Here is a 15,281-nt window from a genome sequence, read left to right as displayed (position 1 = left end):
TTTTATCCCATTTCTCCAGTGTAGGCGACTAAAAAAAGGGGTCACTGACATTTTCTGTATTTGAGCCTTGACCTCTATTTTAGGCCCATGCTGTGAGTTTCTCCTCTAAAATAAATGAGAGCAGGGCACAGTCTGCTCTGCACTCACACCTTCCTGTGCACATGTTCTCCCATCACTCTTCATTTGTCTTCATTAGGCCCATGTTTGACGCTCTTCTCCAATTCTCTGCCAGTATATATATTTGGCACAGAGCATAAGAACCCGTGCTATTGTAGCCCAAACCACCTGGTATCCTGTTGAACAACTTGTAATTAACAGAACTAAACCTTTTATAATCTAAAATACTTTTAAAAGATCCACAATCGATCCAATTAATCAGTATACAAAGAAAGAATTTAATGGCAAAAAAATATACTGAATGCAGCTTTAAGTCAAAGTGAGAACCAGAATTCCCACCAACAACTTGTCATCAGCTAATTCACCTGGAGCCATAGGGGGAGATTCACTGGACACAGAGAGTTAATCTCTTCATTCATCTTTGCTAAAGAGATCGACCCAATTAGCTTGCCACATTGACTGACAGCCCTTGTGTTTGCTTTTCTCCCTCGACTTTTTCCCCCTTCTTAAATCAGGAGTTATGCAGTTTATGCTGGCTCCGGCTGAAGGCCTCTAAGATTATTCGAGGGAACTTTACAACAGTGAAATAATCATGATGTCTTTATTCAAATCTGTCGAGTCTGAAATATTCACCACTGCAATTTGCTGTGACTGATTAGCCAATGGAAGGGGTGCTTGGGGATAGCTCTCCAGAGTTCTGTAATTGAGCCGATTTGACTTGGGAGAGAGGTTTTTTTCTGCTGATAACTACACACATTCCCCTTTTTAATGTACTTTTCTTTTTTTAGCCTTTCCTAAGAGCCGGTGCACATCAGAATTATGACGCTGGCAGAAACAGCAGTATGTAGGCCAGTTCATATTTCGATTGCCGTCCCTAGAAAATGTGATTCCACATCGTGTTTTATCTGATGATTTACCAAAGTGTCTGGCTGTAGCCCGGAGACCAGTCAGTGTCAGTTGGCCTGGTCACTGCAGAACTGTCAGATCTAGAAACTCAGAGACCAGAGACAATGGCCCCGAGGACTACCATCGTGGCTTCTGACATCCAATGATATACACAATATAGAGAATGTTGATGCAAATGTCTGAGTGCCACTATTAATTTTGTATTATAAGATATGAAGGCTTTTAAATGCTCTATTGATATTTTGCTAGAAATTACAGAAATCTAACCATTTATTTTGTACTTACTGTATGTGGACTCCCTCTAGAAAAACAAGTTCAGCAAGTTTAACAAAATGCATCGCTGCACATAAAATTACAATTTAAAGTTCTCATATTGTAAAAAGTCAGATTTCTGTCTTTTTTTATTATGAAGCAAGTATAGGTACTTAAAAAATACCGGGAGAGTATAAAAACATTAAATCCACCAAGAAATGCACATTGTCTGTATGCAAAAACTGTGCCTTTAAACAAGGCGTCAGAACTTCCTGGAAGTTGTGATGTCACAAATATACTATATAAAGGTAGAAACTGTTACCACAGTGCTGTTACAGTCATTCCCCAACTGCAATGATGATGCAGAGATGCTGAAAGTGTAAATCCTAGCAAGACTTTGATAGAGTTTGCTGTTTAACTGCTAAGGCAGCTTGCTGAATCTATGACCCTTTCAAATTGTATACTACATTTTAATATGTACCATTAATTTGTAATTTTCCGTAGCTGTCACAGCCGCAGCTGCTAAAAGTTAACCAGGATCACGTAAGTTATTAATATTACTGTGTTCCTTTCACAAGTCAAAAGCATAAATGATGACGAATGACAGTTTGACAAAAGTATGGTGAGATTTTGTAGCTGCCCCATACATGTGAAGGATTGCAAGGCTTAAAAGGGGGTGATAAACAGTACACTGAAAAGGGTAAGCCATCAAATAATGTCTAATAATGAGCTGTTTCATTATAATCCTGTACGGGTAATTAGGAGATTAATACGTCAATGCTGGTTTTGGCAGGTTCTGCAGCCAGGAAGGGCTATATTTACCACAGCCCTGGTGCCAAACTGCACTGAAAACATCTTTCTTTCACATTAAATCTCATTTATATTGTACAGACAAAAAAAGAGAGATGCTGTTATTCTTTTCCAAAACACACCACTAATGCTCTGGGGCATGATTTGTCATTGTTATTCAGTGCTCGCTCACCTACACTTAAAACATGATCCTTCTGGATTTTAATTAAGCACCAAGGTACCTCCCAAGGGGTTCTGGCTTGGCAAAGGAAACTACTTTGATTTATGTACTACTTTGTTGTTCCTGCTTGAAGCTTGCCTGTTATGAGAGACGATGGTGATGAATGAAAGAACTGGGCAATTATTCTTATTTGTTAATTAGTTCCTGTTAGGACTGTATTCTTCTGAAAATATCAATACAAATAGTGAAGCTGAACATAGAGCTGTCTTTTTACATGTCATTTCACCTCACAACAATCAAACATAAATCAGTGACTACATTGGGACTGAGTAATTTGGGAATCTTATTGGAAGCTGGGTACATGTTGATACATGTTCAGCTAAATTTGGTGACAATTCACTGCTAAATAAAAAAAAAGCTGATAGGAATTTGCCTCAGTGTGTTCAGCATGCCAGCAGCATAATACATCTCTTTATGCATTGACATGCATCCCCCATACTCAACCCCCTACAAATGAGCAAATTACTTAAAATGCACTAATTTACACAACTCTATGGGATGCCATTTCCATTGCATATATATTTAAACAAAAATGGCTGGCTTTTAAATCAGTAATTACCAGCAACCACTGTGTCAGTTAAACACAATTCCTAAAGCAGAAGTGTACATAATTGACAGTAACCAATATACCTTGCAGTCTTCTGAGTATACTAACACACCCTTTTAGTATTCTATTGTAAAGTAAATATGACATAATGGTTAGACATGTAAATTCACTAGGATAAACAACAAATCACATAAACACAAAGACACTGTACAATGATCCATAAGAAATAACAAGTCTGTTTTATCTTGTATTGAAAAGCCAGACACATTTCAGATAGAGAGAGCAGATGGTGTTCACATATACTATAATATCCCTTAAATATTATTCTTTTTAGCCAAAGCTAATATTGTTGTTTCTCTTTCTAGATAGGTATTACTTATTCAGTAACCATATAGCATGGAAGCCAGCCAGTTTTCAATATGAAACTTTAAGTATTGGCAGGAGTATAATCCAGACTACCCAGGTGTACAATATGCAGCTGTTTGTAATAAAAGGCCACATGCCCTGCAATAACAGATGACAAATACTCAAAAGTGATGTAATATTGCTCAGACAATTATCTTTTTTATGCAACCTGGTTAGGAAAGCACTATAGCGGTTGAATGGTGCCTTTCACTTTGTATTAATTTCAGTTCTCTAGATGAATGGCAGCCGATTGACTTCAGTGTAAAACGCCATGTTAAACTTCATATTGGCCTGCTGAGCCACATATCCACATTGACAAATCAAAGCAGTAGCTGAGGATGAAAGTGAAGACGGTCAGCCCCATCTGACACAAGAATGGGTACAGAGACAGACCTTGTACGAAGTCTGCTCTCCTAGATGCGTATCAGAAGGTAATGGAGTCTCGAAACTACAGGGGTGCTGCAGGAATCGCTCCGATTAGCTAGTGGAACTGCTGAAGGTCACCACTGCTGAGCTGAGCAGCCACAAGCCCTCATAAAACCATGCAGCGTATCATTATTTTCAAAGTGTTTCATTATGGACGGTTAACCTTGGCTAACTCCGACCTAACACTTTAATCAGCTGCCTGTAATGCCTTTGAAACAGTGTAATCATTCAGCTTCTCTTCTTGTTTATCAGCGGGAGAGACACAAATGTAGTGTAGCCTATTTAAAAAAGAGACAGAAATCCCTTTCTCTAGACTGTGCAGGTGTTTTAAAAAGTTTAAAAACCATGAGTCAGAACCTCCAAAGATGAGGAACTAGATCAGTTTCCTTGGAAGGAATGTCATTTGAAAGAATCGTCGGTGGCAGTCCAGGGAGGGAAACCCTGCCAAGACTGAGGCCTCACAGACCTTAATCTTGTTTCTACTTCTGCCATCCCGCGCTATGACCACATGTGAGAGTCCGCGAGCCAGCAGAAACACACACACACATCACAATAAACAAGGACATGCTGTGAATGAGCCGCAACATCAACCCCCAAAAATATCTGAAGTCAGCTCAAGGATATCATGGATCCCATTCACGATCCCGATTGAGGTTTCAGGGACTGGACCTTTATTACATGGCTGGAGCATTAACTGAGGCCATGTCCATTGTTCCTTTTGATCGTGTAACTAAATAAAGACAGATTCATGAATACTGCATGTTTTTCATCTGACTGACATAAAGAATCCTCGAAGCAGTGATACTTAAGTAACATGTTGAGAGCTTTGCTCATTCAAATGAAGATAATCGTCAGGCAATTATAGCCAAAAGAATGATGTAAGAATGATGTAATGAGTCAACAGGGTTTTCTAAAAATTGTATTCACTGCAGGACATCTTTGATTTGTCTTCCCTAAACCATCAGTGCTGGCAACTAAAGCATGATTAACATTTTTATGGTTATGTTTAGGAAACTAAAAGCTCTTGGTTGAGAGTTAGGAAAAGATTGTGATCTTAGATCAATATTGGAAAAGGTCAGTGAGTCCCGTCCAACACTTCAAGTCAGGTTTTCAGTCTGTATGAAGACAAATGTTCTTTGTAGCAAGAAATTGTAAAAATGGTTGTTAAAATGATAAATTAGTAGAGATGTTCCAGTACCATTTTTTCCTTCCTGGTACCATTTCCGATTCCTAAACTTGCATATCAGCCAATATGGAGTAACTATCCGATACCACTGCATTAAAATAATAATAATAATAATAAAAAACAGCGGTGTACTACAAGCTCTGTATGGATGTGAAATGACTGCTATCATTGTAGTAAGACATGGCTCAGGTTAAACCTTTTGTAAAACATGAACAAATACATACAGAAAATGAACACCATAGAACTTTCTTTTATTTTATTATCTAGTTCTACATCTTGCTAACTTTTTAACAAAAAATAATTCTTCTCTGTCGCTCTAAAGCAGTAGTGTACCAAGACTAATGCTGTTTTATCTAAGTGTGAAACTACTTTAAATCATATTAATAATGGCATTGGATCACTGCATAGACTTGTTTACAAGCCAGCACCTGATCACGCGTTTTGAGGAATATCAGAGTTTTTTTTTTACAATGTTGGCATTGGTATTGGAACAACTCTATGAATTTGTGATTCAGCAAGAGTGGAACAATGGCAGTGAATTAGAGGGCAGAAATACAAAGAAAGACATAAATGAGTAAAGAGTAGTTGTTTTTTGATAGCTTAAGCAAGGGCCTTTTTACATGAACTTGTTCTCTAAGATGGATACAAAGACATTTCTGACAAAGTATGGCAAGGATATAAAGGGCAAACATATTCTTCTAAGAGCAGCTGTTTTATTTCCCTCCGAGACTTTATGGTACAGCGAGACAATCCTCCATCAGTGCACTCTATTGAGCTCTTGATATCATCATGAACATGAATTACGGCAAAAAACAAAAGTACACACGCCAGGGAATATCAGTCTAATGCATGTGTATAAAAGATCCAATCAAACTGTGGCACAGTGAGATGGCAGTTTTCCTATTCTAGGAGACTATTATAGCTCATTTAGGTGGGGAAGGGGGTTCATAGGCTGCAGTGTTATCGCTATGGTAGAGTAACTGCTGTGATAGACATTAACATTATCCAACTGCAACAAACAGACTTTATGTTTGACAGGGAGTGTGACAATCACAACTATCTAAAAGACACCATTCAAGTAGCATGAACAGAATCAAGCAAAAAGGAAACAAAACAGTGCCTGTAAGCAGCAAGACTATTTTATAAGAGTTATGTTTTTGAAGTGATGCCTGCATGTTTAATTGCATGATAAACAGGCTGTATTTAAAGTCATTCTTTCCCGAACTCTGCCTCCAACATGCCATCTATTTGTCCATTCAAATAAAACTTTTATTTACCCCCATTATTTAAGCTCTTTGTTCCTCAGGTCTGAGGGATATTTGCACACCTGCTACTATTGTCAGTCCTCTTAGTGCAACCTGGTAACATGCTGCATTATGGGAATGTGTCATGTAGGAGGGGGCAGGTGAAAGAGGGTGGATTAATGACAATGTGGAACATGTAATACTACACACACCTGCAGCCCATATACTTGTAATGAGAAATATATTCACATTTAACCTGATACATGAACATTTGCTGGAGCAGTGACTAATATTTCTATGAGTGGGCTGCTTTAGTCAGACTGGTCACAGTTAAATTGGAGTACAGAGAGTAATCCTACACCTAGACAATAATTCTTGTTTGGTTGACAAGATTAATTTATGGGTTACAGGAGTAATATCTACATTTTGAAAATGTGATATTCTACATTTACCCAATTGGAAGTGGACTTCAAAAGTAAATAGCAGGAACAGCTAGAGGAAAGAAGTCTAATATAGACATAGCCGCAATGACTTCAGCTAGTTTTGCCTTGAAAATATTACCCATAACAGACAGAGGACATTCATCAGTGGCCTATGCTCCTTGAAAAGAGCTTAGGAGAGGGGCTTAAGTCAAGCAAGTCAAGTTAAAAGGAAAACAGCTGAATGTTTTGATACAGTCTGTGAGCCCATTAAGAGAATTGGACATTAGATCTATGAAACATGGAATGGCTGCCTCTCTGGAAAGCTTTAAAAATGAATGTGTCTTAACAGCGAGGCTAACCACTAAAGGGACACAACACTTATTGAATCAGCCAAACAGAAGTGATTGACTGGTCCTTTTGAAAACTGCTTAATTCACGGTAAAAGCAGTTTTCTGGGGCACAGGGAGTTTTTCCCTTCCTTTTAATAAGTCAGCAAGGTTGAGGCTGTCAAAGATGTAGTGAGCCAAAACCAGATTAAAACAGTTTATCATGGTGGAAAAATATCTCTTGTGGGGGCCCTGCTTTAATTCAAGGGGGCACAGTATTCACACAAATATAAGAAGAACTCCTCAAACTCTTACAGGGGTTTAATCTTACCTTTGACCTTAAAATATAAACTAACCCAAACATTAGATTTACTATTTCTCATGTCAGTGACATATATACAAATTAGCAAAACTCAAGTAACTGAAGTGCTTTTGGTACTTCAGTGAAGTGGTATCTCAGTCTTATCTTAAGATCATCCAATCCTAAAACTCTCTCCCTCACTGACCTTGACAGTGTCATCTACTCTTCTTCTATACAGGCTGCAGGTAAGGTTAAAAACTTTCTCATAGATGAGTTTGGTCTGTTTTTGGAGCAGGCTTGGCTTTTGCAGCTTTGCGAATCGCCTCTCAAAAACATGTTTAAATAGGTTTGAGTGTGACTGTGGATTTCTCTTTTATGGTATACACAGTTTCATTATCATCAAAATATATTAAACACTTGGGTTATTACCGTGTCATGTGTCATTTGCATCATTCTGATGCATCAAATTATTACATATTTTGGAGACAATTAACTACAAGAGAAGTAGCAGATTGTACTGTACTGCATCTAAACTCTACTGTGGATGTTATAATCAAAAATTAGGGGGGAAAGTTGTTTAAGTGATCAGAAAGATAATTGTACATATACAGTGCATTTAAATCACTAGATAACATTTTTACTTAGGCACTTGCATGACTTGATGGATGATGGTTTGGGTTGGGCGACTGGGCTAATATATCGGCTATTGTTTTAATTTTTTACTAATTTTTTGCTATTTAATTCTGCTAATTTGCCACCGAAGAACGAGAAAGCTGCAGCTCAGTGGGCAGCCAGCGCGCCACTAATACTAAGTGTTAAGACAGGTCTGGCTATGGAGCTCTACTCAGCGACAGACTCATTTAGTGAGAAAACCCAGTTGCAAAAAGAGGCCAGCAATGGCGGAGCGAGACGGTGGGGGAAAAACAGCATGTAGAGCCAGCATATGTTTACATACAGCTGGTAATTGTTGTACTTTTCTGTTCAATAAGGACTATTTCTTTTCTTTTTTGACATTTTGTGAGTTTTATTTTGTTTATTCATGAGACTAAAACAGGCTAAGAGAGCTTGGGGAATGTAGCGGACACACAGATGTACAAATATATTGGCAACTGACTGAATGATGGTGGCCCGTTTTGATGAACACATTGCTTTAGTTGCAATTTTTTAACATTAAAAAATCTAATATCAAAAAAGCCTAACTTGTGGACTTTTTGGATCACTGATATAGATGTTTCTTTAACAGCCAGGCAGGGACAAATAGTAGAGACTGTCACATCGCTGCCAGTGTTAATCCTAAAGGACAAACATAAGAGAATAGATTGGTTTTAAACTGGAGCTCCACTTTGCCTGTGTTCATGACAACAAAAATGGGGGCCAACTTAGTAGATCAAGATATTTTTTTAGTCAGGACATATGACCCTCTATGTCCACAAACCACCAGTTGAGAAACAACTTAAGAATGTGAGGTCTGCCTAAATGAACCACACTGAGTAATGTACACAGGGATGTAATGAAGTGAATTTATGAGCAGTGATGGCAGGATTACAGAAGGTCTTTACGAGTGCTGATCTGGGTAATGGTCTATGTCTGTCTAAGATTTCAGAGCCTTTCTCATATCCACCTCATAAACACAGCAGACAACCTGGACTTATGTTTCCCACAGGTCCAGACTGTTGGTTTAGATCATCAGATTATACTGGTAAAACAAAATGACCAGAAACAAACTCAATGTGTGTGTGCAAGTATACGTGCCAAATGTCAACATCTAATTGAGATCAACAAAATTAAGAGAGTGACAGCTATGATGATGTGGTGCCACAGCAATCAGAAACTATCAGGCTCATAGTTGAATATGAGGTTGCAAAGCTCTAGTTTTGGTCTCTTCTTCAGAAATAATCACAGAGAGCCCATTAAAAGTCAGATTTCATAAACAATATAGTTTCCAACATTATGTATCTATTGCTCCTGCATCCATGTTATGCTATCATCAGCTTTGTTCAGCAGTAATAAGTGTCAAGACATCCTGCAGGAAGCGGAGAGCGGCGGATTAACAAATGTTAACATCTGCCCTGTGGAGACATATGTGTAGCGCAGTTTGTCAGACAGAGCAGTCAGTCTTAGAGGCAGGAACTCCAAGTACAGTGTGTCTTCAAGCGGGCAGACTAAAAATAACACTGTGTAATCTCAGTGGGAAAATTAGGTGTTTAATAAATCTGTTGAACTACATCTCCTGACAAGCTACAATTAAAAGACTCAGCAAAACACATCAGCTATTCACTTCTTGGACGTTTAAACATTTAGCATGCACCTTGAAGTCATATCCATCAACTGCTGAGTTTGACAAAGCAGACAGCCTGTGAGGTTACACCCCACCCCCCAAGACACACACACACACACACACACACACACACACACACACACACACACACACACACACACACACATTTAAAGCTGTGTTTGGATATGTTTAGAATGTGTGTGATGAAATGGCACCAGCTGTGTACACTGGAGAGATGCACAAGGCCCCCTGGTTGAGAAGAGTGTTAACCCCTTCCCTCCCGATGAAGCAGAAAGCACAGCGAAGTCCAAAGAGGCCTGGGTCGCTCTAGTTTGGACACAATGAGAGGTTTCTGCCCAAGGGTTTGTTGTTGTAGAAGTACATTAATTCACTAAGGTCCCTCCCTCAGTCCTTTTAATCTCTGCTGTTTTAAGTTTCCCTATATATGCATGGGTCATTAGGGCCCGTGAACCATGAGCAGGCTTCTGCTTCACTTACAACACATTTTACATTCTCTGTAAAATATTCTGATAATTGCAGCTGAAGCTGTAAATCATCATGTCAAGTCTAAGGCTCTGAACAACTTCCTAATTATTGTTTTTACAGCACAGTACTCTTTCATATCACAGAAGAATGGCTGACAAAATATGAGGTAAATGGTAAATAAATCAATTTTCAGTTTAAAAAGTAAAAAAGATGACTTTGTGCAACAATAGAGGATTTATCTTATTTTTAAAAATAATCCACTTCAAGTTGTAATCCATAAAATAGACATGGTTGATTTGGCAACAACCATGGTTATACTGTTAACAGCAAGTGTGGTTTATTACAAACCACAACTCAAGCAGCTACTTTGACAGAATTACCACAGGGGAGCAACCAGTGAATTTGTTTACAACATCAACCAAACAAACCATTAAAAGTTGTTTTAATAAAGAAGTCAGTCAGTAATAATTATGACTGCAATCCAATTTTGTACTGAATATGGTTTGAGTTATTTTCAACAACAGTGGAGCACAGCAAAGTTGGTGACCTTGCTATTGGTGATATTAAGCCAGGATCTCTTTTTGGGCACATTTTTAATGAACTATCTTTTAATCCGGTGCCAAAATGGTGGACTCCGCCATTACCAATAAAAACTACTTTGTTCTGAAGTAATTACTGAATTTAAATAACTCAAAGTCTATTGTGAGAAAAATTTTGACCAGAAATAGTAAAAAAAATAATAAATAATAGGGTTTGACATTCATTTAAATCTGAAGGATTTTAATTTTAAGTTAACTGAAGTTGCCATTGGTTCAAAATTTGATGATAACCTGTCCTTGCCTATTGAAATGTTTTACTAAGCAGAACATTTGTATGTCCCTTCACAGCGCTTCACATCAACAATAATGGAGTAGGTTAAAAGGTTGACTTTAGTTTGCATATTTCCATCTACAGTGTGCTATGATGCTATTTGTTTATATGTTTGTATGCTTCGGCAATTAAAATAATGTATGGTCAAATCCTGAAGAATTATGATGTCTCAGTGGTGCTGGTTTTACAAATAAACCTCAAGTGTTAGCGCCAGTGCAGGTGAAGACTTTGTATTAACATCTGTTGGTAATTAAAGTCTCCCTGCGCCTGGAGGTAATGAAACCCCACACTAAATGGATACTGTATCTGAAACATTATTAAACCTTAAAAACAGACCAGATGGCCATAAATATTGGAATAACACTGAGTTCCTTTCATGAAACTATTAAAGTCAATCACATTTGACTTTTACAAATACCAAAACCAGTCAAAGCCAAACAGCTCCTTGTCTTTAGTTTATGCTCTGCTTTAACTGAGGAGCTTGCCCAGAAAAGCCCACATAACTTAAACTGTCTCGCATCACTGGCATCACCAAAAAAAGAGAAACTGGACAAACGCGAACAAGTTTGCTAAACTTTAAAAGGCAGCTACGATATGTTTTACTGACTACATCCAGGTGTTCTTAACACAAGCCAAAGAGCCAGTAAAACCAAGAGTCATTATCAAAGATAAAATGAAAACAAAGCAACCTGAAGTCATAACCAATCAGTAAAAGTAGGGGCCTTGCAGGTGTGCCCTTGAGCATAGCTGTGTTCATTCAACCTTAAGTAAAGGTAGTTTAAGAGAAGCAGGCCCTGCTGTGACAGCCCTGTCCCCCACTGGAACACTGGTAAAAACTCACAGAAATAAACATATGCTGGAAGGAGAGTTATGATAAAAGGAGCTGTGTTTAATTCTAACAGATTACAGCGAGTGATTTTTCTTGAATTTATTTTATGAGTATTCAGCTGTGTGAAGTTGTAGCATGTTTCTCCTCAGCACCGCTGTTCCTCCTTCATCTCAGTGCCAAAAAAACATGCAGCTTCATTAGTCATGACTGCAGCACCTAATTAAGTTTGTGCCACTCGTTTGGATTTTTCTGTAAATTTAAAAGAATCTCTGATGTTTCAAAGTGCCTCTGGGCCCTTCTGTCTCTGTTGTCATTAAAATTGAACATTTCCTGTACCAGCGTTTTGAAAGGGTATTGCCTGTTTTCAAATCTAAACTGTGAATCTAGTGGAAGTTTTGCCATTTGCAAAAGGTACTGTGACAGCCTATAAATAGATTAAAGAAGTAATGCTTCAGTTCTGTGGGACTTGTAAGCAAGCCACATCTTTTGGATGACTAACCGCTCTGCATTGTGCTACCTTTCAGCGAGCTGATTCAAATATATTGGAGGCTTATTTAAAAGATGCATGCGAAAGAGCCTATTTATTCACCATGGAAAGGCATTGTAATTAGCATGAAATGCATGCTTTGTACTCTCTCTCTCCAACATAACTGGTGGAGATACTGGATAAGCACCTTCTCACCACCCTCCCTCTCGCTCTCTGCCTCCTTTTTGCATTGTGGCCAATTACTGTTACAGATGGAAAAATTTCACTTGACCTGGGGAATTTATGAGCAGGAATAAAATCGCACTTTGACTCTTACACCAATTCAAAGCTATGTAGTTAAAATTTCTCAAGGCTGATGAAGACATGATGAAATTGGGCACATATGACAACTTGGCCACATGACAAAGAGCTGATGAAACAGTGAGACAAACCTGGTAACTGTGTAGAGCAGCATCAGATTGCAAGGGCAAACAGCACTATAGGGCTGAATAATTTGGGAGGGGGGTGGTGTGTGCCTGTGTTTACGTGTGCGCGCAGAGGGGTGGGGGATGCAGGGGCTACCATTGTTTAAACTTTGCAAAAACAGCACGCTGCAGTTGTGTCATTAGTCTGTCAAAGTGATATTCCCTCTTGACGGGGTGCAAGGGAGTCAAGCTCCTGATGGATAATGGGCCGAATAGTTCAAGTGTTACATCAGTGAGAAAACATAACCAACTGTCATTTTTGTTTTACATAACCTCTGCCTCGCATTAAAGAGCTAAACTAAACTTGTCATATCTCAGCAATGTTTTTATTCACACCTTTGAAAATGGGCTGCCTGTATACAGTCTCAGGGAAGTAAATAAACAAAATTGTAAACAATGCAGAAAAATAGGCTGTCAAACCTGGGAGCTGGCTGATAAAACTGTGTTGTCCATCATGCGGCTACCTCTATTACTATGACAGTCTTTTGCAAGGTTTAAGATAAGTGCACAACAATGCTGACTATGAATGCAATCATAATAAACAGGTAAAGTGTGCAGTCTATTTCTCTTTCTGTAGGTATATTCAGACCTGCAAAGTTAATTTTCAACACTATCACTAAAAGCTATCAACACTATCTCTGACGTGCTGCAAGTTAAATAAAGTTGTAATGAGAGAAAAAGGTGTAATTCAATAACAAATCAACATGCCAAAAGGTAAAGGAGTGTTTGTCCAACATGGTATTCAACTGCATGGGGCTCTCCTAACAGGATCACAATCCAGCAGAGCATCTTATTTGACACTTGATACACTGTGTCTCACTTTCATCGCATTGAAATGCATGCACTGTAATGCAGACTGCTGATGCAATGATCCATCAGTGATGTTAAAGAACATGTAACTGTATCGCCAACAGCGCCCATGACTGTGGATCACATCACTCTGGTGAGAGTTTGGCAGTGCAGTGTGGCCGGGGCTGAGCAGGACAAAAGTAAGTCACTACACTTGTCTTGTGCTCGCATTTTCACTAATACACAACTGCAAAGTTTGTGGCAGGAGAGGGGAGTCTTAATTAGGAAGCTCCAGAAAGACACAAGATTAGTTGCTGAAGTGCGAGGGAAACAAGTGGAGGAAACTGAGAAAAATGAAATTATCTTTAGTTTCAATCCGGCTTCATTTTGGACGGATTTTCACTCATTAGCAGCGCGGAGTTACGGCGCACTCAGCAGCGTGCTCACACGCAACACAAAACTAGCACAAAAACGGAGGGTTTTCTCACCTTATTGAAGTTGTAATAGCCCAAACAGTGGGCAAAATCCAGGTTTGGTGGTTCTCCTGGAATAGAATTCCCACCTGAAGTCGGATAAAATCTTACATCCATGATGAGTGAGGGAGCCGCGCAGCTGTAGCCTTTACTCTGCACGGAGATCAATTTGTTTCTGCCGTTTACAATCCCAGCGCACAGAGAGACACGGAGAAAAAGAGGCGGTGAAACTGACCCAAGCTTTGTTGGGGTGAATGAGACACTGCGGTGGGGGGAAAGGGGTTCGGGTAAAGTTTTGATATTCCTCTTCTACACCTGGTTCAGCCGGTTCATCTCTGAGGAAGCCCGCACGAATGATGGACTGAGCCGAAGAAGCTGTCCGTCAAGCAGCGGTAGACGCTGTGAGCCCATGCATTTACACACAGCTGCTGCTGTATACAAAGAAGCCACGAGACCGGCGACTGAGCGTGGGTCCACCTCCTTTCCTCCCCCTTCAGACGCAGCAAAAAAAAAAAAGAAAAAAATAAAACAAAGTGGTAATGATAACCACGAAGTAAGTCCGCACGTCAAAACAGCACTTGTACTCAGTAATGTGTCCGTGTCCTCCGCCGTGTCTCTCAGAAGTTTATTTCTCCAACTTAGCAAACTAGTTGGTGAAGCAGTTTGAGTAAGCTAGCTTGGCCGCGCGAGCCCATCTGCTAAATACAGCGATTGGTTGGTTTGTAAAACAAGCAAAACAACACTCCACAGATGGTGCAATTAGTGGATATGATGTAGTACACTGGAGTGTATGAGTTCAGCCCTCGGCTCTGCCTGTCGTAGTGATGAACAAGGCGAAATGTGTGAACACGCCAGCCACTCCCCAAACACACCAAGCCACTCCCATACAAAACACTGCATTTAAGTCCATGTGACATGTTGGCATATGATAATTACAATTACACGAGTCTTTTTTTCCCCCTTTATTTTCTAATTTTTGCATGTTTATGCAGTTTTTATTTAAACAAACATAATGCCTGTAATCGCTCTTTTTGTCTTTTTGTCTGAGCACCGACTTTAAAGGTGCACTGTGTAGGATTTATGGGTCTATTGGCAAAATTGAATGTAATATTAATAATCATGTTTTCATTAGTGTATCATCACCTGAAACTAAGAATCAGTGTGTTTTCACTCACTTAGCCTAAAATTAGCCTGCAATATTTACATAGGTGCTGCGTTAAAATGGAACTCTTAGTTATGATGTGCTTGGCGCCCAAGTGGTTAAGCTGTAAGAGGACCGCTGCTAGGCTAATGATTTAGCAAGTTAGTGAGTCACATAGTCACATAATGCAGGTAATGTAAAGGCATAGTGTCAAAGACAAAATATGAGGCTGTGGGGAATACCAACATTTTCCTTAGGCATATAAATCATGCCTCCATGGCCTGCGCCCTTTTTGAGAATGT

The 15,281-nt window shown here is 39.2% G+C and overlaps 1 protein-coding gene across 2 annotated transcripts in view; it reads right to left on the bottom strand.

Moving 5' to 3' along the window:
* tox3 (TOX high mobility group box family member 3) overlaps positions 1 to 15,281 on the bottom strand; it is a 118,898-nt gene that overhangs the window by 29,626 nt on the left and 73,991 nt on the right. Inside the window, exon 1 of one of the 2 annotated variants that reach the window (XM_042488728.2) lies at positions 13,854 to 14,658. The exons of the other annotated variant lie outside the window; for it this stretch is intronic. Coding sequence (XP_042344662.2) covers positions 13,854 to 13,955 — 102 coding nt within the window. The 5' untranslated portion in view covers positions 13,956 to 14,658. Of the gene's footprint in view, positions 1 to 13,853; positions 14,659 to 15,281 lie in introns of those variants that run through there. 2 annotated transcript variants of the gene reach the window in all.

Source organism: Plectropomus leopardus, chromosome 1 (genome assembly GCF_026936395.1).
Source record: "Plectropomus leopardus strain MGB_pleo_1.0 chromosome 1, ASM2693639v1, whole genome shotgun sequence".
NCBI classification, from domain to species: domain Eukaryota; kingdom Metazoa; phylum Chordata; class Actinopteri; order Perciformes; family Serranidae; genus Plectropomus; species Plectropomus leopardus.
The sequence above is the reverse complement of the archived record's forward strand: the minus strand, read 5'-3'. Positions and strand labels throughout refer to the sequence as shown.